This window comes from Desmodus rotundus, chromosome 1 (genome assembly GCF_022682495.2).
Source record: "Desmodus rotundus isolate HL8 chromosome 1, HLdesRot8A.1, whole genome shotgun sequence".
Lineage (NCBI taxonomy): Eukaryota > Metazoa > Chordata > Mammalia > Chiroptera > Phyllostomidae > Desmodus > Desmodus rotundus.
This window is the reverse complement of record NC_071387.1, coordinates 35,537,427-35,561,337: the sequence shown is the minus strand read 5'-3', so window position 1 is coordinate 35,561,337 and position 23,911 is coordinate 35,537,427. Positions and strand designations below refer to the sequence as shown.

Below are 23,911 nucleotides of genomic sequence, written 5' to 3'. Positions count from 1 at the left end.
GAAAAAAGGAATAGAAGGTATAACATTAATTAAAGTTATAGATACGATCCCTAGAAAAAAACCTCAAATCGTATTGAACCCGGGGAGCAGGGTTGAAGACAGGAAGGATTGTGGAAGGGTACAATTTCTTTTTATCTTATGGTCTTTAGAGCTACTTATTTGTTACCAGTTGCATGTATTGCTTTTCTTAATTTTTTTTTAATTAAAAAATATATGGATCTTTTTTTCTAACATTCAGAAGTTCTGTTTGCAAAGATACAACCAAGCAATAAATTAGGCTGAGCCATATGAAATAGCCGGTATTTGTCTCATTTGGGCCTGCACAAATGGCAATTTCATTTGTTTCAAAGGAGACAGTTTTCAGATTTTAGACTTAACATGAAGGTCCAGTATATGATCAAGTCAGTGACACATGGGCATTTTGGAAATGTCATAATTCATCATGTCCTACAAGGCCCTTCTTACCAACCAACTCTTCCATCCCTGCTCAACTTACAAGGAAAAATTCAAATGGCACGTCCTCTCACCTCAAACTCTGTACTCAAAGGATTTGCTTTCTTGTCCTTTTAAACACCCTTCGCCCTGTATTTTTTATATCTATCAGGGAAGTTTTTATGTTCTGCCTTTAACAACTGTTATTGTGTATTTGCCTCACCTCCCTAATAGCCTGCTCATCCTTTGGGGAAAGATTTGTGTTCTATTGAGAAAGACTACATGGGTTTTGAAGTCAATCCTAGCTTATCTTGCCCTCTTTCCAGCTGTAGCTGTATGCCTTTGGGCAAATTATTTAACATCTCCAAGACTCAGTTACCATATTCCTAAAATGGAGACAGTGATGTTTCTCCATTGGTCCATCAGGTTGTCTGAATAAAAGAATGTATGTACAGTGCTTCACGCGATGCCTAGCATGAAGAATATATGTATTTTCTTCCCCTTATTCCTTCTTGAACCTTCCGCAGCACTAAACGTAGTTCTTTTCACATAGATGTTTAAATGGTGAAATGGCGGAGGGGAGGGGCATGTATGTTGGATTGAAAGATGCTGCAAGTATTGCAAAACCCTTTGAAGAAAAACTGTAAGTAAGGATTACCTTTTGAAATATGGCTTCTCAAATAAGCATGTTAAAGAACAAATATCATAGGACTCTGCTTTGCATATTAATTGGACAGACAGCTATCCAGAGTTGGAAAACATTTGGGATGCACCCCCCAAAATCTTGTCTGGGACCCTCATTCTTAAAGACAGTAGCACTTGTCATTGGTTATGAGCCCTACTGAGTATCTGCCTTTCTCTGGAGTTAGGGCAGAGTCTACAGCTGAGGAAAGCAGCCTGGGAAGCTGGCATGGAACTGTGGACCTCATAAATGCCCACAGACTTTTCAGTGTTTATAGACTAAGGGCTTGGCCCTTGTGTTCAGAGCTTTCCTCCTGAAGACTCCAACCTACTTCTCTAAAGTTCACTCAATGACTTCACGGAGCCTCTCCTGAGTGGTCTGCTTACATAGCAGTTTGCTTGCCCCTCTCATCACCATTTATCACACTCTCATAGCATTATTGTCATAGCTGCATTTCTCTTACCAGTTTCTGCCCCCTCACTAGAGTATGTGTACAGAAATTTATGTTACATGTGTATAGCATATATATATTATATATCTACTTCTGTTAGGATGGGTAAAATCTTCAAAATTAAGACATAAATCAGGAAAGCCCCGGAATGTGCACGATTTGTAAATGATCCCCATCAAAAACAAATTACTTTCACAATGGGAGCATCCCTGTGGAGGTACACTGGCAAAGGCCAACTATCTTGAAGAAGTCGCTTAGGAAAACATAGTAGCTACTGGTTTAAACTATTAAGTGAAGGAAAGTATCTGTGATGTGGGAGGATCCCAAATGATAGAACAGATGCCAACATAAGACCCTCAAATGGAGGTTTATGCACACAGCTGGGGATGGGGAAGTGGAGTGTTAAAGGAATATTTTCCATCCTTAGGAGCAGGAAGAACTTTATGGCTCAGGGACACAGGGTCAAAGAGGTAGGCAAAGACTGACTGTCCCACCTGCCAGGGTTTTGTACAATCACTCTGTATAATTATTTGTGAAAATACAAACATTGTTGGGGCTGACTGACAAGTATTGTTCCAGCAGGGAGGGCTGTCAGGGCAAATCAATCCAATTCTACCACATGCCAGTGTGAAGAACAGATATAATTTTGGCTGTTAGGGACTGTCAAAGCGAAGGATGTGCCGTATGTGTATTTTGAAGTATGGTATTCCCTACAGTCTAACAGCTTGAAAGATTTCTGGGGCTTTCCCCCTCCTTGGCTGTTTTCTACAAGAAGTTTTGGGAATTTAACTTCAAATAACTCAATTGCATTTATCTACTGTAACGATTGGGTTAAATTAAGCATCACTCCAGCATGCCCCACAGCCGTCCTGCTCTCATTCAGCATGAGGGCACCAAAGTTTGTTTTAAGAGTGAGGGATCATTTTGGATGATAATGGATGTTGTGTGGGGCACCCAGGTTGGTACCTGTTGCCCTCCCAGGAGTGCAAAGTTATTTTGCAAGAGTCTATCTAGTCTTTCACTGGACCTATTTCAGGGCCTAGCTCGAAGGCCTGAGGAGCCCTTGGGGATCCCTGAAAGTCTACTTCTTCCTTCAGTGGCTCAATGCTGTGATGAGCACCAAGGCTGAAGCCCTCAGAAGTGGCTCACTCAAAATCTTTCCTCTCTGTTTTAGGATTTTGCTGTGCCCTCCACTGCACTGTACTCTCAGAGGCTTCCCCCAAAATCTCACTCCCCAGTTTTCCTCTTTCCTTCCCTCCCTCCCTCCCTCTTTCCCTTCCTTTCTTTTTGTGTCTTTTAAATTTCTTACTCCCTACTGCTGTTCCTAACTTACAAGCACTCCCAAATTTCTCCCTCCTCAAAATCCACCCCCAGCCTCATCCTCTAGATTCAAGGTGCCTGTTATCTCTACACCTACCTGTCTGCCCCTGATCTCCCATAAGAGCAATCTTCACCCATCACATCCATGTCCTCACTCGCCACTCAATGGTCTGCCCCCATAGTGTGACTTTTGCTCTCCTTAAGCTCATTTGTGGCTCGCTCTTTTGCCTCTCTGGACTTGTCCAGTTTGGTCTCGTTCTATGGCTCATTGTTCTCTGTCTTTCCCTGAAAACATTATCCTAGGCATCATCCTCTGTTTTATTTGGGGTCACAGACTTGACCTTAGCCTCCCTGGGGGCAGTCACTCTGAGCTGTGTGCACTCCACAGATAAGGGGCTGGAGAGGAAATATAAATGGTAACTGGGTGGAGCCCACCTTCGGGTTAGCACAGGTCTCTGTGCCAATGTGTTCTACAGCTACACTGTAATTGGCTTCTCTGACTCCAGTTTACCTTGCCGGAATAATCTAATGATTTGTACTTAACACTTTTCACCCATGCTCAAAAAGTTTTCAATAACTCTTGGTAGGACCCATATACAAAATAAAGTCATGGACTCACAGATTGTGGGATGTGTGTGCTGAAGCTGACCTGAGATGCCTTTTAATTCAAATGTACTCATTTAAAGATGAGGAAGTGAAGGCAAAGGGCAGTGACATCATTGTTCAAGAGTCCATACTTTTTAGTGTCCAAACTTGTTTAAACTACCTAGTGAGGTATTCAAAGCCTGTTGTGCCCCAGTCTCATCCTATTCCTAGAGCCTATCACCTACTCTCTCTTCAGGAATAAACCAAGATAAATCACTATTTCTCAAGTACATTCTGGACTTCTCCTCATCACCATCCTTGCTCTTTCTCTCCCCCCACCTAAAACACTCCCTTCCTCATCATTTTTATTTCTTGTTCTCATCTATTGTTACATTTTCTTGTAATTATTTATTCACAAAATACTTTAGATTGCTTAATATGTTCTAGACCGAACAGTGGTTGTGCAGAAATTATACCTGTTCTTCGAAGCACTGATATGATGTATACCCAAAGCACTCCTGAGTGTGCCCGCAGACATTGACTTTTATGCCATTGGGTGACAAGAGCTGTGGACTCCCCCTGCAGGGCTTGGCTGAGGGTGGCTTTTGTGCCACATGTTTCAATCTTATTGAATTCTGCTTTGAGAAATAGTCTTAGGAAACTCGCTATTTACTCTAGGGCCAGTGTGAGGACATTGATTCCCTGTGCAAAATCCATTCAGAATATTCCTCTGAAAACTAAATGCCATAAAGTCTCTCTCTTACCACAAGGAATGTCTGTACTTTTACTTTGGGTAGTAAAAATTTTATAAATTACTGTTTTTCTTTTGGCTTCTGCTGCCAGGAAGCTCAGAGTCAAATTATGACTTAATTTGAATAACCCTGTGCGGCCCTAGAACTTGCACGTTTGCATTTCTACTTAATGCCTGTTCTTGCTTTCATTCCATTTTCCTTGACTTGAGTTCTTATTTAAAGTTTGCTTTCCTTGCATAGTCACATGAGGTATTTAAAATCTTTTATGAAGGAAGCAAAGATATAAGATAGATATATGTATTGTATTTTTCGGTCCCTTTAGGTTGTAAGTTTCTTGATTTTTTTTTTGAAGAATTTCATTTAATTAGGGTCTATTTTACTCATCCTTTTTTCTAGACCTTACAGAAAAAAAAATTCCCAGGCCATAGTAGGCACTTAATAAGAGTTTGTTGAACTAAATTGCTAAAAATAGATCCATGGTTTCCTAGATGGGCAAAATCTACCTGTTACCAATGTTACAAGCTCGGATGAGTTATTTAGCTGATCTGATACTCTTCTTTTTACTTTAATCTAAAAACAGAGATAAGGATACCTTACTGGATTGTTATGAAGATTGATAACCCCTGTAAACCTCTCAACACATGTTCTGGCTCTTAATAGCAATCAGCACATGTTAGGCACCCACTTCTCTCCCTCTCATTTCATTGGAAATAGCACTTGGAAAAGGATAAGTGGATTGCTCTATGACCACAAGTAAGTCAATTAATTGTGGTGTCATCTGTAAAATAAATGTGACTATTGACCTCATTTAGAAGGATATGAAAATTAATTGATGGTAATGCACATTGGGATTTTTTTCCTGAAAAGTGCTTAAGAATGGCTCGGTATTATTATGTTTTATTTCATCATTAATATTATTTATGAAGATTTGGCCATGTCTTTTCCTGGTGTGTTTTATGCCTGTGGTCTTAATTGCATTTATGTTCATTTTACTACCAACTTTTATCTTAATAAAAATGTAGGTGAAATTCAAAAACATAGTTTCCATCTTTTATGCAAATTTAATTTTACAAGGTAGATGATTTTACCTGTTTTGATATGCTGGCCATGAAATAGGCATTAAGATAGATAGTCAGTAATTTTTATTTATTATATTTAGACCAAACTCAAGCATTTTTCAAGGTATTTAACTTTGATGTCCTGCTTTTCACACTCATATTTTATGTTTATTGGTCATTTTTTAATGAAATTCTTCATTATGAGATGTTTGGTCCATTTCAGATGATAAATGGAATGTTTCAAGCATTTCTACTAGAAAAGATAATTAACTAAATGAAAGACCTGTTTCCATTTTCACATCAGGAAATACTCACTGCCTTTAGTCCGAAATAGGGCCTGTGCTACAAAGTCCAAGGGTAGCTCTTCTGAAAGTCAGGACGCCTGAGTCCTAGTTCAGCCACCTTCTACCTATGTGGCCCTGGGAAAGTCACTGTCCTGCCCCAAGTCTCACTCATTGACTGTCAAACACCTGGGAGTCAGACTCACTGATCTCTAAGTTCCCTTCCCATCACAGCATCCAGTCCTCTGAGATGGAACCTACTTTGAGGCAACTGGCCCTACAGTTAGTTCTGTAGAGAGGCAGAGAGATTGCTTCCAATATAGAACATTATCTTCTGAGTCTGTATTACTTTTTACCTTCCTATTCAAAATTTTAAATTATCTTTACTTTGAGCTGCAGATCACTTAGTACTTGGCATATACAAGAGACTCAACAAATGTCTCAATTTAAGGTCTGTGTGCTGAGCAGGATATGTCCACTAGGCCAAGGTTTGTTTTCTTTCTTTCTCTCTTTCTCTCTTTCTTTCTTTCTTTCTTTCTTTCTTTCTTTCTTTCTTTCTTTCTTTCTTTCTTTCTTTCTTTCTTTCTTTCTTTCCTCCTTTCTTCCTTTCTTCCTTTCTTCCTTTCTTCCTTTCTTCCTTTCTTCCTTTCTTCCTTTCTTCCTTCCCTCCTACCTTCCTTCCTTCCTTTTATTTTTTAATTTAGTCTTTAACGTATTTTTTTCCCATTACCATTTAGTCTCCTTATACCCCCACCCCCCAGCAGACCATCAAAAACTGCCAGCATCTTTGTAAACTACTAAAGCTACTTTGTGACAAAATGCATTTTTCAGATGTAACGTAACACTAATACAGAACAGGGAACCTACTCAACTCTGTTACATATGAAGCAAATGACCAAGGACACCAAATTTCCACTCTGGAAAATTCCATTAATGAGAAAGACAGCCAGTCAGTTCTCAGCCACTCATCTCGATTACTATCGCTGGTCATTGACTTCTTGGTTCTATAGAACAGATTTATTTGTACAATAATCTAATCACGTCTTTGTTTTGACTGTTTTGACGTACATAGATCAGTCTGCAGACCACATGAGTTTGGTGATGTATTACTAAATACCACGTACACCTCTTATTGATGCCTCCTTCTCTTTGGGCAAGGTGAAAAAGAGAGATTTTATCTATAAAACTTTTTAAAAATCACTTATTTTTTTAGTTTTTCTTCAAATCAAGGAAGTCATTTATGGTACAGTTTGAGCATTTATTTATTTATTTTATTAGTTATTCATCTGGGTTTGGATGATTTTAATCAAGTCTCCAAAGTTCAAAACAGAGAATTGTCTGACCTCAGGGAAAGGAAGTATGTAAAAAAATTTACATCTTTACCTGACAGCTTATTTATTATGGAATCCTTCGTGCTGGTCCACAATGAGGTAAGGGGCTTGTCTAGAATCAGTGCATTGCTTCCTTCATTAAGAGAGTCTTGCTCCTATCAAAAGTCATTTTATCGCCATGCACCAGCGAAACCAGACCCCCACAGAGCCTCCCCTTTCAACGGCAGGATGAATGGCGCCCCAATGTTTCTATAGCTTAGGCAAGTTGCAGAAGCTGTCTCTGCCCCAGGCCCTGAGAAGGATGGCACTGGTAGAGTGGGGAGGGAGAGTGTCAGCCAGGAGCTCCGTGTGGGAGAGGAGCAACCCTGAAGTCAGCAAGGAAGGGGTGGAGGTGGTCTAGTCTGATGGCTCCCTAAGATAGGCACTTTGTGATAGCTGGGGCTCTGGCAGGGGAGAGAGAAAGAGTCAGGAATCAGACCCAAGGGATACTTGCGGATAAGGGGTGGGGATAGCTTCCGTTTGGGAGGGCTGCAGGAAATAAGCGTGGATGTCCTCCAGGCATAGCCAAGGTTTTACTTGAGTCAAGGAAGTAAAGGGAAGTTTAAGGAGAGCTCATGGGTGATGGGTGGCAAGCCCAGAAGGCCCCACGGAAGGGTCTGTGAAGGAGGTGAAGGGGTGACATGGACTCAGACTGGGGTACTTACCAGCAAAGCTGGGTTGAGAGGGTGGGTAAGGAGGGGTGCCCTAAGAGGGTACCGAGGATTTCCTGTGGTGATTGCAGGAAACAGGAAGTGAGGCAGGTTGGGACTCTTGATGCTCTTTGGAGGATAATGGAAAAAAATTCTTAGCTCAATGATGTGATCACCTCAGGGTAGTTGTTGCTCCTTTTCCTGAAATCTGAGAGAATTGGGCCACTTTATTGCTACATACTCAATAGGGCTGTTGTCAATTGACTGAAATAATACAATTAAACAGTGTTTGCCTGCGGTCTTATTAACTTTCAGCACATATTTCAACAAATATTTAATAGCACCAACTGTAAAATGCTGTGACACCTAGTCAGGAATGCAAATGTAAACTGTTACCTATGCCCCTGAATGGCTTTCAGTCTCATACAATAAAAGAGAGATTAATTCTGTTTAGGGGGTACACATTGGCAAAAGGCCACCATTCTTATAATCTATTAGTTCCCAAACCAGCAAAATAAATTAATGCAAAATAGCCATTTCTTAAAGAAAAGATGCATTTAATGCTTTCAAGGTCAACATGAAAAAAACTGGTCTCATCCATTTTAGTTTTGGAGATGATGAAATTTTTTTTTTTTATCCATAGCTTTATAAACTTATTTCCCACCAACTTTTTCTCCTCCTTGGAAAATATTTTTAAAAAGAAGAAGAAAATGTAAATCAAATGAAAAAAAGTTAAATACTTGCCTCGACCTGGTGAGAATATAAAGTAAATCAAGTGGCTATTTAATTCCCAAGGAACATGTGACAACCATGGAGTTAAATAATAGATTTAAATAGGGCAGCTAATTCTCTGCAAAATTACATTTGTCTCTTTATATGGGCACTCTACCTAATGAACACATTTCTCTCCTATTAAATCCAGGCATTTCTATTAGAGCATGAGATATTAATTAATATACATTCTTATAGTCATTAATATAGTTGCTCATAAAAGACTTTTTGATTTTTATCATCCTGAGTTCCCAGAGGCCTGTGGAAGCCCTCATTGCTTCAAACCACATGAATTACCAGGGGAAAAATCCTATTAAAGTAAAACCTTAATCACCACTTGCCTTTTATATTAAGTTGTATCTAAAGAGAAACTGTGTAGCATATTCATCAGCATAGAATGGATAAAACAAATGGGGGTATAGTTCTTCCACAAAATATTATAAAGTGATAAAAGCAAAAGAATTACTGCTCCACCCACACTGTAGCTCAATCAAACTCAATCTGAAGGACATTGTTGAATGAAAGATGTGAGATATGGAAGAATAGATAGGGTACAATTATAGATAGGGTACAATTCCACTTATGTAGGTTCAAAACCAGGCAAAGCTGAACAATGTCTTGTTAAGGAGATATCACGAGTAGCCAATCTATAAAAAATGACTTGACACCAGTTCAGGGTAGTAGTTATTCCTGGAGGAGAGTAGGGAAGAGGATACAATCAAGAAAGAACACAGTGGTGCTTCTGAGTACTAGTGACACTGTTTCTTACATGGGAATTTGGTTTTATGGGCACTCATTTTATTATCATTATTTAAACTACACAGATACTCTGTGCATTTTCTTTTGTTTTTATAATGCAGTTTGTAGTCAAGAAAAACAAACATTTAAAGAAAGGTTATTCAATTAAATCACAATAACAAATCCTCTCTCTGTGCTCAGCATAGGAGATAACAGGGGTAGATAGGGCTTATCTTAACCTCCAGGAGTTCACAGATGTGAAATAATTGGGGGATAAGTCAGAATTCAACTAAGCACAAGCCATGATATAATATGAGTCCAGAGGAGGAGTCTTTGGTGATCATAGTCTTCCTGGAAAGCTTTCTGATGGAGTGAGGATTTGAACTGGACTTTGCAGGGCAAATGAAGCAGAGAGGAGGCAGGGAGATTAGTTTGACTATTTACTATATTCTTACATATTTTTTATCTCTCTTGTCATGCTCAACACAATTTGCAATTAAAGAGAAACTTTGTGGTGTAGAAGAAAAAACAGACTCTGCATTCAGACAGACCAGGGTTCAAGTCCCAGCTCCTCATTTCCCACACAGGATCATTGGAATTCCTGCAGAGAGCATTGCTTCACGGGGGGTCGTGAGGGTAAAATGAGAGAACATTATTGGACACACATTCCAAGCTCTAGAGGGTGCCGCAATCTCTTCTTAATACCACCATTCAGGGATGAGGAGCTCAGAAAACAATGGTGGCCCATGTCGTGGTGCTACCCTTGTGCTAAGGGAGTTCATGTTTGATATTCCGGTGAAGAGACACAAGCTTGCACTGCAGTGCTGTCCCCTACAGTCTCCTTTTGGGCTTCTCCACTGGCTCTGTCCCGAGGACTGCTGTGCTCTGCCTCCCTCCTCTCAGCTAATGGGCTTCCAAAGACCTTTGACTGCCTCCTGCCTTGTTTTCCAGAAAGGCATGTGATTGAGTGACAAGGGCCTGCTCTGCTCTATACTAAAGGAAGAAATATTCTCTCTTCCCCAGAAGCATCTCTTCTTTGTTTTGGAGAGCCAAGCCTAGGGCATGATCTTAGAAAGGGACTAAGAAAGGCAGCTTTTAGCACAGCCTGGAAATTTCTGACCCCAACAAAAAGAATTACTGAGGATCAACCAGGGTCTAACCCACTCACCAGGAGACTAGCACCAGGGTGAGGACGAAGCTTTAATTCACAATGCAGGTGTTGTATTTTCCCTTTGTGTCCTCTGAGCCCCTCTCCCTCAGGAGCCTGAGGCAGCTTAACAAAGGATTAGAGATTCCTGACTATCTCTCTGCCTTTCCCCACTAGACACTACTAACAAATATATGCAAAGCATCTGGCTTGTAAGAGGGCTGCCTTTAAAGCCCATTTCTTTCTCATTTCCCCCCTTTCCTAGTCTGTGAAGTGCATTGATGACATCCTGCAGCCAATAGCTAAGTCACTACTTTAGTTCTATGAAAAACAATAAATGGACTCTGGAGAGCAAGCTGATGCAACTGCCGCCCAGCCATTTGGGATGGACAGGGAGCATGGACACCGGGCTTCTCCTATGGTTTGCTGTGTGCAGAGAAGAGCTCAGGATACAGGCCACTGCCCCCCCCCTCCAGCTCTGTGTACTTCGATTCCAATTTCCATTCTGTCTTTGTTTTACAGTTGTTCAGCACATCAAGCGACATAACATTGTTCTGAAAAGGGAGCTAGGCGAAGGAGCCTTTGGAAAAGTTTTCCTAGCTGAATGCTATAACCTCTGTCCTGAGCAGGACAAGATCTTGGTGGCAGTGAAGGTAAGAGAACATTCCAGAATGTCTCATTATCCATGGTCGCAGTAATGTGTGGAAGTGTTATTTGATTTTAGTGGCTGAATCAGGAGCAAATTATGTCTGCTATGAAGGATGTGTTCAAATTCTTTTAACTAAATGGACAGTGAGAAGGATATTTGGGGCACATCTAACTGTCGAAGGTTCCTTTAGGGGCAATCTACCAGTCTGCAGGCTGTGACTGGCTTGAGCTACTCTTCCAAGTCAACTTTAACTGAATTCTGGATAGAGGTCGTTGGGGTCAGACAGAATTCAACCAGCTAAGCCTTGGAGACTCAACCTGTCTCCTCAGATTGCTTGCTGCTTGTGCCCAGCTCAGCTGGACCTTGTCTTACGTCGACGTTCTGGAAGGGAGCCCTCTCTCAGCCTCCGTTCCACTGAGACCTGTTGTACCTTACCTTGTCCCTCCCAGATGTTTCCCAGGCCCCAGGATTGTATCTAGTGCAGGCATGATTTCATCCTGGAGTGCCCGGCATTTCTTGTGGATTCTGCCACCCTAGCAGATACAAGGTTTTACTAAAACAAAAAAGCCTGAAATTCCTTCATCATAGCCATTTTCTCAAAAACTCGAAAAGGAGACCTGATCTTCAATAAGATAAAAATTATTGAAGAGGGTAAAATTTCCACTGAGCTCTCTAAAATATACGAATTAACAAAAATAGCACAAAAAGTTCTGTAGATCTTTTACATATTCATTGTCAAAATTTTAAAAAATCTCATGAAGGCATTGAATAACATATATAGAACACTTCAAAGAGGAAAGAAAATATTTATAAAATAAATTAATTGACAAATGAATGTGGACATAGCTAATCTAATAATATGTGAATTCTTGACTTAATATGAGGTGATTAAACTTGGGGTTGTTTTTTGTTGGTATGTTCCTTTGTTTCTGCCAAATACGGAATATTTGTATGGATAGCATTTGTTTACTAGTTATAACAGGCCAACTTAATTTTTTTATCAAATGTATATTCCATTAATATTGTTCTTAACATTAAAGTACTTCAGGACATACAAAATGGGTAACTGAGGAGAGAGATAAAATTATTCTTGAGCTTACCCATCCTGTAGACTAAACAGTTTCTGTTAAAGTCCATTCAAATGAAAATGGCATTTGCTTTCCTCGTCATCAAAAGTAAGTAAGCCGAGTGGCATCAGTACTCCTAGACTCTCAGAAAAAGCTCCTGAAACCTGCACTTTGGAGTGAACGAAGGTCAGACCTTTTTAGGGAGGATACGTGTAATAGCTATCAAATAAACGTTATCTCACTAAAATAGCAAATGGCGGGGGCGGGGGGTGAGGCAGAGGGGAAGAGAGAGGAAAGGAGGAATAAGGGAAAGGTGAGGTCAAGTGGGTCAAGGTGTAAAGTGAGAATTCTTCAGTGACTTTGGGAATGTTGAATCCCTGCTATTGCTTCCTCTTTCATTTACTCAAAAAGTTTGTTATTTTTAAAACACAAAATGTTCAGAACATTTGGCAGTGTTAAATCTTCAGTCTTTGCTTTCTTCTTCTGCTAACTTTTTTTCTCTTTGGGTAAATCAGACCAAAAGGTGCCTCTATTTTTGTAGATTCGTAGACTGATAAAATGTTAGAACTAGAAGAAGCTTGGGGAACATCTAATTCTAATCTAGCCATGTGCGAGAGACAAAGAGACTGAACCCCATGGATTTATGTTCTGGGCCCACATTTCCCGCTGCTATTTGGGGGCCACCAGGGAGCTAAATCAGGCCTTCAGACTCTGAATTCACGTCGTGGGGTCACAAGTGAGAGGCTTTGAATGTGAGAAAATCCAGGGAGGCTAAGAAGCCCTAAGTGACAGTGTAGGAGTAGCTGAGAGACCTCAGCCAAATACATAGAAGCACAAAATTTCTTGGTATAACCTTTCACCTTAGTATCATTCCTTATCCTGTGCCTGCCTCCATACTTCTTATAGTGCCCTTAAGGAAAGGGCACTATAGCTAAACCCGGGTACTGTCAACTCCTATGTTACATTTCCTCCCAAACACATGCTAAAATAGGACATCAGGGATCGGGCCAGTAATGACAAAGGATTAGCCGTGACAGCCAAGTATAGCCAGTTGTCCTGCCCACAGCGCGCTTCCACCTGGGCATGTCTCTCCTCACCACTGTCAGGGAGACTTCTCTCTGGTTTAAACCCCAGTCGTAGTCCTAATCATACCTCTGACCCAAACCCAGAGCCTAGTCCTCATGCGGTTCCTGGCTTTGCCAAATAAGTGTCTGCAAGTTAATGACCTATGAGGAGTGCTTGTTCTTTAGTTAACACTTGCTAAACAAAACAAAACAAATGGATCTGCCCTTTTATCAAATCCTGACTTGTCTGTTTGCTAGTCCCCTTCTTGAAATTCCAATGAAACAATTATCTCAAGCAGAGGACAAAATGCCTACAACTTAAAAATTCATTCCAACTTCAAGGTCACACACCTAGGAAGTCTCATTTCACTGACTTTGAATGTGCATTTTTGCTGAAATCAGAGGGTTTGCTTATGTTTGCTAGCATGATTACAAGCTTCTGAGAGGATGCCCATTTTAACTTTCTGGGATCCAGAGGCTGCAGCCATGCCAGGAACAAGTCAGATCTTCCACGGACTCCAGGATGAATTGGATCAAAATAGCACAGGGACCTTTCATGGAGCTGCCTCTTGCCAGCCTGCCAGCCTGACCTACTCATTGTTAGGGCCGTGGGCCAATTGGAAGTCTGTTCAAAGACTATCTAGTGAGGCTGGGAGGAAGATTCTATGGTTCATTCCCAACCAGAATAAAAGGGTTTTTCTAAGGAGTGAAACAAACTGGACACAGCTTCCAGAGCCTGCACAGCCTGTCACCTCTGAGGAGTGGCTGCCAGGGCTGCTCTTCTTCCATTGGAGGCACCCAGGGATGTCTTTCTGCCTGTTGCCTAGCAACCCCTGCAGCATTGATTATGCATGCTAAGAAATAGCAGCTATTGTCCTTTTTCCTTCTCTGGAAGGAACTGACTGGTTTGAAATCCAAGGCATTGCATTCAGACTGACAAACGTCAGGTTCCTGTAAATCCGGGTGTTGTCTGCTCCAAGTCATTTAAGAGCTTGAGGGATCCACAGGAGCCAGTTTAAGATGGAAATGAACCTAAGGCATGTGCAGGGCACTCAAGGGCATGTGGAGGCGGAACTTGCCTCTCCCATTACAGTATCTGCATGTTTGGATTCAACCCGATTACCCTTTTCTTGATATTTTTGGATGACCTTTGGGTTTTTTTAGTGAAATTGATTTGTCAACCATTTCTCCCTTTACACTGAATTACAATTGAAGAAGCTACAGAGAGGATGAGAAGTAAAGAAACCAGTCTTTGATCAAAATGAGTTACTTTACCTTTAAGTACCTCAATTGTCAAGGAAATGTTTCACTGTCAAGGAATGCAGTCTCCCTGCATTAGATACATTAGCTATTTTTGGCTCTATCCAACCTCCATTTCAATAGCTAGAATTCCTACAACATTTTTTATTATATTATGAATGCATGCTAATTTTTGTTTTTTAAATACAGCCACAAATACCGATGGACTGGTGGCTTCTTCTTCCCCTCTGTACTAACTCAGGTTCTAGAAACATCAGATACTAAATATGAGAGAGCCCTTGGAAGTCATGTATATAACCCAAGTTTCTTAGGTGATGGATGAAAAAACCAAGCCCTGGAGAAGTCGGGTGACGCCCTCGAGGGGTAGGGTAGAGTGAGTGAGAGCTGCTGTACAGGAAGACTTGAGAAGATGAGAGATGGTGAAATCCAGGTTCAGGACGACTTTCTTTGGGATCTAACTTAGAATTTTTGCTTTTCATGTTTCTGAGTATCTTCTTGTTAGCAGAGGACCTAATGATAATTTTTTTCACTGAGGATTTTGGAAGAGTTGATTGATAAGCCCTCTGGCATATTACCACAAGGCAGCCACAAGGTACCACCCAACACAATGCTGCTGTTTCATGTCGGGAGGGCTCTAGCCCCTTGGTCCACACAACTCCCACCAACCCATCAGATCTCAGTTCAAGGTGCTTCTCTTTGGGGAGACTTCCCATTGCCTGCACCCCCATCTAGGTCAGACCACCCCTATTATATGCTCTTAAGGCATCTATACTTGTCCTTTTTGGCATTTGTCAAGGTTGGTAATTATATATGTATTCATGGTCCTATTTAATCAATGGCATGAATGTCTGTCTCCTCCACTGGAGTGGCATATTCCTGAGGGTGGGATCCATGTCTTTTAGCACATGGCCTAATGTGTGTAACATGCAGTAAATGCCTGTTAAATGAATGAAGGGATGGATGGCTAAATGAATGGGCAGATAGACTATAGAAAAAGTAATGAGTTGGCAGTTGGCATGTCTAGGTAAGGAAATGATTTGATGAGCTATTGATATTCATAGAATTTTATAGCTGAGAGGAACTGTAAAGATAATATCTATAGAACAATGTAATCTAATGAAGAATTATTTTAGAAATGATCAAATCACTGTACAGATACATAGAGCTATTACTGATACTCTTTAGCCTAAGTCCCACATTTTGCCAATGAGGAAGCAGAAACCCAGAGGAGATAAATAACCCACCCAAAGGCACATAGCTTGCAGGAGGTCATTTAATGTCAGACCTAGGACTAAAACTCAGGTTTCCTCATGTCCATTGTGCACCACACTTTTATTTATCAAATTTACACATGCCCTGATAAACTACATTGAGAAAATTCAACACAATACCACTTATCAAATAACACAAAGGAATGTGTTAGTTGTTCTCATTTGCATGTAAAGATTAGAGACACATGTTTTCCAAATAAAAATGCAATTCAAGCGAATAGGTAGAAATAAAGAAAACTGGATCTTGGAGTGAAGGCTTTGGCTTCAGCAAAACATAATCAGCTTTGAGGAGAAGAGCAGTATAATGCTCATTGGAAACTAATTCAAGATGGTTTAAGCAGAAAAGAGATTTATTTACTCAAGATAATGGTAAACCCTGCTACTGGTATCCTAGCTTCTAGCACTGCAAATTCCAGGGAATTAATTTTTTTTGTTTTCTTCTCTCTCTCTCTCTCTCTCTCTCTCTCTCTGTCTTTCTCTCTTTCTCTTTCTCTCTCTTTTCTTTCTTTCTATGTCTATCTATCAATCTTGGCCCCGCTTTCCTCTATATTGACTGCATTCTCAGGCAAGTTCTTCTGATGCCATGGTAAAGATTTGTCAGCAATGGCTCTGGGCTTGGGTCCTGCCAACTTAGCAACCCAAAAGAAAGCTTTTCTTTCCCAACAATTATGCAAAAGTCCAAGGGCTGACTCTTACTGGCTTGCCTTCAGTTGTATCACCAGGACCTGTGGCCAAGGGAATAGAATATTCTGATTATCCAAGCCCAAGTCACATGCGTATCCCTGGAGATGGAGGATTGGACTAACTCTGCCCAACACACATGACTGAAAGTGGGGCATTGCTTTTCCAAAAGGATATTAAAGGTGCTGTAGCCAAACTGCAGGACGGCTAGGCCTCATTGTGACAGGAATAGTTGGGATCCAAAAGTTCCCTCAGGACTTGAGTTAGCCCTTTGACTGTCCCTTCTTCACTCTCTCTGCAAGACACCAGGGATTGTCCTCTAGGCTTCCTTGCTAATGTAGTACAGCTCTCTCTCGTCTCTGCTGTTCTCGAACATTTGATGGCAGCTTCCATGCCAGCTGCTGCTCACGTGGTCTCTATTACTTACAGTCAGAATCCTCTATGGAAAATACTATGTGTCCAGTTATTCCCTTAGTCTTTATGCCAGGCGACCTACCTGTGGTCCAGCCAGCCAAAGAATTCACATGCACAGATGAGACCACCTATGGGAAAGAAGTGACTAAGAGCCAGTTGTCTCAGAATATGTTTAAGGACAGAATACAGGCTTGAAAAGGAAAGCTCATTCTCTCCAATTCTGGAATAGTAAAGCAATTCATAAATGGGAAAGTGCATCAAGCGTTCATCGATTCAAGTGCTCTATCCAGGCAAGTTTATTTCTGAGACAGATGGCTATTTTTTTTTCAGTCTTTCTGTTTTGTTTGTGTCTGTGTGACAGTCATCATATTCATACTCACATCTTGATTAATGTGGAATCCCTCTCCCATTCGTCCCTCTTCCTGTGCTTCCCCTCCACTTCTCCACTTACACGGATCTGTAAATCCTTGTTCTTGCAAAATGGAAATGGATGGTAACAAGATTAGTGTATTTAAAAGAACTTGTGTATTGTTGCCCTAACAGGACATAATGTTGCACAAAGTACTATCAATTTTGTCTTTACATGTCAATAGGAACAGCAGTTGTAGAACTTTTAATGGTGGCTAGTTAAAAGACTTAATCATCTTAATGGTCCAGACATTGCTTAATTGATTTCTATTGTTTTTTAGTGTAAATGCATTCTTCCCTGGGTTGTGTGTGTGTGTGTGTGTGTACACACGTGCATGCTCACATGCACTGTAGAATGGGGAACAACATTTCCCTGTAGGAATCCCTCCTGCACTTGGGTCAGGTAGGCCCCGGTTATTAAGTCCCAATAACTTCGACTTTTAACCTTTGACAGGGAATCTGTTTTTTGTCTTGTTGACCTTCTTTCCTGCTCTATCTCTAGTTTATCTCAATCTTTTCAGAAATGCTAAAACCAAAACAGTGCATTTCACTCTGTTGAGGACTGATCTGGTACCAAACGTAGCTGGAGGGTCATGTCACACCTCTGCATCCCCAGAATGGATGCACTGTGGTAGCTGTGTTGCTTTTGAGTTGACTTGAACATGACAGCTCAACTCACAGTGGAATCACAGTCTGCATGTTCTACCAGTTCCTGTGTAGCTGGTAAAATTGACTCAGACAATTGTATGCTGGCATATTTAAAGCCTGTAAATATATCGCAGTTTTCCATATTGGAGGCCAACTTCTAATTCATTCTTTTGGTCAATATTTCTCTATCAGTTAGTTTCATATCTTCCCAAGGCTTAGCATTTGTAATATGCAACTTGATGGGATATGCACACATAAACCATCAATTTTGGCCTCCAGATTATTGAAAGTGTTTTAAAGAATGTGAGTTAGAATTTAGCCACATGTTTATAACTGGATGGTCAAATTGTTAGATTCTGAACCATTAAAGTCAGCACAGCTGTGAAAAATAGATATAGCAGCAATCAACACCCTGGCTGTGAATCTTGTATTTGAGGCTGTCACTTGATATATAATGAAAGCCCTTCCTCGCAAAGGCCAGCTATATATGACTGAGTTGAAATGCACAGAGTGTTGGTTTCTAGTGCATAGTGAGCACCGTCTGAGTGTTTGTGGTCTTTATTGTTTTCTTACAATGATTTAATTTGTTCTTTACATTTGTAGGAACGTGGGGGAGTCACCTATTATACTCTCCTTAGTTTCTAAGATTTTATTTCTATGAAATCTTCCTATTCCTGAATTTATTAAAATATACTCCTCCAAAGTTCACTTTTATAAGAATTTATTGAAGCTCCCTCTACCTTTTTTTTAGAGGAGAGCCAAAAGTTAGAAGAATCATACAACAGTGTGACTGTGACTTCCTCTAAATATTTGGCTAACCATCGCCTGTGAGAATGTTACAAGAAATGTGTCTGTCTTAATTCTACCTCAGGCTAGCATTGCTTCTAAATGTTCCCAGAAGCAGGTTGACCCATTACTAGCCTAGCGAGGTGGCTTTTATAGAACAGGGCTGCCCAATAGAAGTATAACATGAACTACAACTGCAAGCCACATTTGTATTTTAAAATTTCTTACTATACACAACAAAAAAGAAAAAAATAGGTAAAACTAATTTTATTAATATATTTTATTGAACTCAACATATCTAACTGTTATTACTTCAACAATGAGATATTTTACTGATGCCAAGTTTTCAGAATCTGGTGTTTTACACTCACGGCACATCCCAGTTTGGACTAGTGATATTTTAAATGATCACTAGCCACACATGGCTGTTGGTGTGCACTTTGGACAATGCAGGTCTAGAAGATATCAGAAGAGTAAGAGTCTCCCTTAGCAAGAATAGATCTTGACCCAATGATCCCGACCCACAAGGACTTAGGCATTTTAACAAGCATTCTCATGCATTTGCCTCATATGGGAGTTTACTCATTGCCATCTATGTTTTAAGTGTGGTTGTAGGCATGGGAATAGTGAGGTCTTCCCAGAATAGTCTCTTCTTTTTAAAAATCTTTTACTTTAACTCTGTTTCTATATACTCTAAAAAGTGTAAGAGAAGAATTTAAGGTCAGTATCAAGAAAAGGACACCATCTCTGTTTTACCTTGCATCTCCTAAGGCACCTACATTTTGAAATTCATAATCATTTGTCATGTCCATCCAATAACACAATGATTCTAAATAAGCTTTCTTGCCTCTTGTACTAGCTTCCTATTAGCTTTATTATTTTGCAGAAGCATTTCAGATGAATGTTAATTTTCCTTTCTTCTACTTTACTTCAGTAACTTCTCACTTCTGTGCTGAAGTTTATTTCCTGTTACTCCATTCTTCCAAGCTCTGAATCAATGTGTACACCAGGCAGTCGCTCACATTAGCTCCGGATGGGACTGCTCCCTTGAGAATGTCTTCAGAAAGGCTACAAGCTTTGGAGTGTCAGGAAATTCACGGGAACAAGAAGAAAAGAAGTTACAAAGCAGACACTAGGAGTAATAAAAAAGCAGTGCTCAGTGATGGGGCAAACATGCCTGTCAAAATGAGACTTAAGTGGAGGGAATTGTCAGGGAGAGAGGCTCCCACCTCATGTCCATTGCCAAGGGACTCCAAGAACCAGCCAAGCCCCTCTTAATTGAGTAGAATGACAATCAGCCATGGTAGTAAAACAGAGATGATTTTTATAAATAGAGTTGATAGCAGGATTTTTCCAACTTCTGATTGCTGTCTGGCTATGGTTCTACCCTTAGAAAAATTCTGTCCTTAGAGTGCCAGATTCAGAAGATGATTTTGCCCAACTCGTTACCACCCTATTTTCTGAACCTCTTAAAATAGAATTGAATCATAATTTAGAGAAAGAATCCAACATGCAAAAATGGATGGGCACATAGGATGAAGCCAAGTTTGTGAGATGCATTTGCCCCATGAATAGTGAAATCCTCTCTCTTAAATCTGAAAATGCTACTGAAGCACATATTTTGAAACTAAAGAAAAAGTGAACTCTTTTCTCATAGTAGTTTGCTTTTGGGAAATAAAAATATTAGATGCTTGTTAACTTTGTCAGTTTTTGTCTCCTGTCCGGAGGAAAATTCTATCTTCTGTCTTCTCTCCCAATCTACTCCTCTATCATGCTGAGTGACATTCCCTGCCCCCACCTCACTCCTCTCTCTCTCTCTCTCTCTCTCTCACACACACACACACACACACACACACACACTGCAGTATTTGAATCAACACTACATAGCTAAAACTCGAGAAGAAAGATTACATGCAGAATTTGTTCGTGCCTTGTGATAATGACTTAAATGTGTGCCATCACCGTCTCCACCTCACTGTTAAAGACACATCAAGGGGAACTTTTTGTCCTTGCTGGGTCCTCCTGTGAGCAAACTGAACACAGGCCTGCTTGTGTTTTCAAATGCAAATTGCTCCAACATTACTTTCTACAGGGACCCTGGAAGGCATAACAACTTACACTGTCTCACCCAATCCTCTCAGTGGTCCTGTGAAGTAGATGATATTTTTACCCTCACTCTGCAGAAGAGAAAACCAGAGTTCAGAGAGGTCCAGAGCAGGGCCAGGATTTGAACCAGATCTTTTGATTTTAAATTAGAATTCCTTTGATTTGAGCACCACCATTGTGAAGATCTGTCTTTTGACTGGAAGGAGAATACAAACACTTGGGGCCAGCTTTTCAGGACAAAGTGCATTGGAAAGGGCCCCCATCCAACTTGCATTCTCCTACCTGCTTGCTTTTCCTGGCACTTCCTTTATTTCTGTTCCTTACTTGGGGCCATGCTCTTTCCGGATGAGCATTCATGGTTCATTCCTTTCTAATGCCCTTTTACCTCTGGTTTACACAGACCTCACTGGTCAGGGGTTCTTGTGTTGCCTAACATTGAGTTAGGCAGCCAGTGATAAACAGGTGAACACAACACATTTCTGCTGTCAAAGGAAGTAGTGGAGACAGACACATATTCAAATCTGTGATGCAAGTCCAAGTGTGAGAAATGTTCAGATGTGTGTATTTTGTTCTGTGGACCCCAGGGGAAGGATGCAGCTGATGACAATGTCATCTCCTTCATGTTCATCTCTTTTCCTCATCTGCTATTTTTATACATAGAAGTCCAGTAAAACAAAACAGTAGGTAGATTTAACAAAAGACAGATAAAAGCATGCCCATGGATAAAACCAACCCACACAAGTCACCAACATAAACCCCTCATTCCTCCCTGTGCAACAGGGTTAAAAGGAGTTACAAGGGTTTTAGGTGGTACAAGCCCAGTCTCTGAAGCTTCAAGGGAGCGGAGCTTCAGATCCTAGATTCTTGGCCACTGTTCATTTTGATATTAAGTGAGGAAATGTGCAGTTTCCATGGAAATGGACCTATCAAAATTTGATGACCTCTCTGGGCACTTGCTGGCCCAAATCTTCTCACTGTTCAAAGCAGAACTGGTGATACACGCCTCTCAGAAAACCATTTACTAAAGTGGGAATAGGAAACCCCATCACCAGACCCTTTTATCTAATGGTGTCTTCAGAATTTGGCATAAGAATTAACTGCTTTGGGCCTAATGAAAACTAGACTGGTAATTTGTCTCCTTGAGTCAGGTTACCACTGGGAGAAAGCTTCAAATTCTGCCACAGGCAGTTAGTGAAGATGCTAGATTCCGTGTGAGGACGACAGCAGACAAGACTTTGGGATCTTGCTGCTACCTCTGCCATCTAGTGTTTCCACGTGGTGGATGTGAGGCAGGCCTTGCCTAGTCACCTGTGCCCGCCTGTGTAGAGAGCAGCCCCAGGCGTGGTAAACTGCATATTGCAAACGCATCCGTGGAGATTCAATCTTGAACCACCTGGTTCTGCTCCCCTACTCACTGGAAAAGCTCCAACAGACAGTCCTCAGATCCCCACTTCCTGTGGGGACTCAGCAAATCCTCTCATGGTCACACTTCCCCCCTAGGGTGGCCCCCAGCTGATGGCTGATTGAAAGGGGGTTATAATGGCTCAGCCCCATTGGCCCAACTCAGGACAACTCTGTAGGGTCAGATAAGGCTCTGTGGAGGCTGCATTATACCTCAACTTCATCCTCTGCCCAATTCTTCCCACAGGTATTAATCCCAAGAGCATACCTTGTCAATGTCTTGTCTACTAATCTCTATCTGCTTCCCAGGAACTTGACCTGTGGCGCATCCTGAGGTCTATGAGTTGCCCTGGTCAGGAGTGTCCCCACAGGGAGAGCAGGTTGAGGCAGTGAGCTACAAATGACCACCAGGCATCTGGCAGAGCTTCTCGACACAGGATGTAGTGTGCAGTCTTACATTCAGTCCACACCTGGTGGATGACTGTGCTTTCATTCTGTTCCAACTTAAATGAATGTGGTGTTCACATTTGCAGTCTAACTCTGATAATGAGTGATTGCAGTCCCCTTAGTAAAAGTGTCCACATACTCAATATGCCACCTCTACCAAGAGGAGTCCTCTGGGCTTTCCTCTTCTTTGTCCCTCCTTTGAAGCGTTTGCTGCCTTTCTGAATTCCTCTTTTGCTCTTATGTTTGCTCCTTGTGGCCTTGATTATTTATGCTACAAACCTCTGCTGAGGACTTGCCGTGAGCCTGACACTGTGCCCAGCGCTGACAATGCAGAGATAGAAGGCTCGAGGAGCTCACCATTTATACCAGAGATAATCAAGTAAACATGCAATTTAAATGTACTGTGGCCAGTGATATGACACAAATTAATTATGAGGTGTACAAGCGAGGGTTGTCCAGCCTAGCCTGGGGGCAGAGAGGATGTAACAGTAATGAGAGGGTCGGGGAACGTTTCTCAGAAAGGTGCTATCTGAGCCCAATCCTGGAGGACTGTTATGTGTTAACCAGATGTATTAGTTTCCTATGGATGCTGTAACAAATTACTACAAACTCAGTGTCTGAAAACAACACCAATTATTTATCTCACAATTCTGTTGGTCAGACATTGAAAACCAGTTTTACCAAGCTAAAGTCAAGATGTCAACAAGTCTGGATCCTTCTGGAGGTTCTAGGGTAGAATTTGTTTCCTAATCTTTTTCAGGTTTTAGAGGCTTCCTACATTTTTCGGCTTGTGGCCTTTTCTTCCATCTTCAAAGCCAGCAGCATAGTATCTTCTCTCCTTTCTGACCTCTGCTTCTATCCTTACATCTTCTCTTCTTGATCCTCCTGCCCTTCTCTCCCAAGTACCCTTGTTTAGGATGATGTTGGGCCTACTCTGGTAATCCAGGATAATCTCCCACATCAGGATCCTAAATTTAATCACATCTGCAAAGTCCTTTTTTCCATGTAAGGTAACATATTCATGAGTTCCAGGGATTAAGATGTGGACATCTTCAGGGAGGCATTTTTCATCCTCCAACACCAGGTACATGCCTCAGTCAACATTCCAAGCAGAGAGATGCATACATGTAAGGACAGGGAAGTGTGGCTTGGTGTCATTTGGGCAGCTACTAATGTTTCATAAGGTGGATGCATAAGTTTCAAGAGAGGCATGTCAAGAAGACATCAAGCTGGACTGAGAGGCAGGGGAGCCAGTTCATTTAGAACATTGTGTTTTAAGCTTGACTTATCATATGTGCTTATCCCCCTATTTGCGTACGAGTGCCCAAGGCCAGGATTTGGGTCCATGTCCTTTTGATGCCACCATAGCTCTGGCTCAGTGACTGGCACAGGACAGGAGCTCAGCACATTTGTGTGGCATCAACAAATGCCAACTTTGCCCTGCTATGACACCATGGTGTCAGAGTGGTCTG

At 41.2% G+C, this 23,911-nt stretch overlaps 1 protein-coding gene across 3 annotated transcripts in view; it reads left to right on the top strand.

Annotated features, from left to right (window-relative positions):
- The window catches only part of NTRK2 (neurotrophic receptor tyrosine kinase 2), a 319,382-nt gene that overhangs the window by 226,208 nt on the left and 69,263 nt on the right, over positions 1-23,911 (top strand). For all 3 annotated transcript variants that reach the window (XM_053923455.2, XM_053923458.2, XM_053923456.2), the window contains exon 15: positions 10,760-10,890. In XM_053923455.2, coding sequence (XP_053779430.1) covers positions 10,760-10,890 — 131 coding nt within the window. The remainder of the gene's footprint in view (positions 1-10,759; positions 10,891-23,911) is intronic.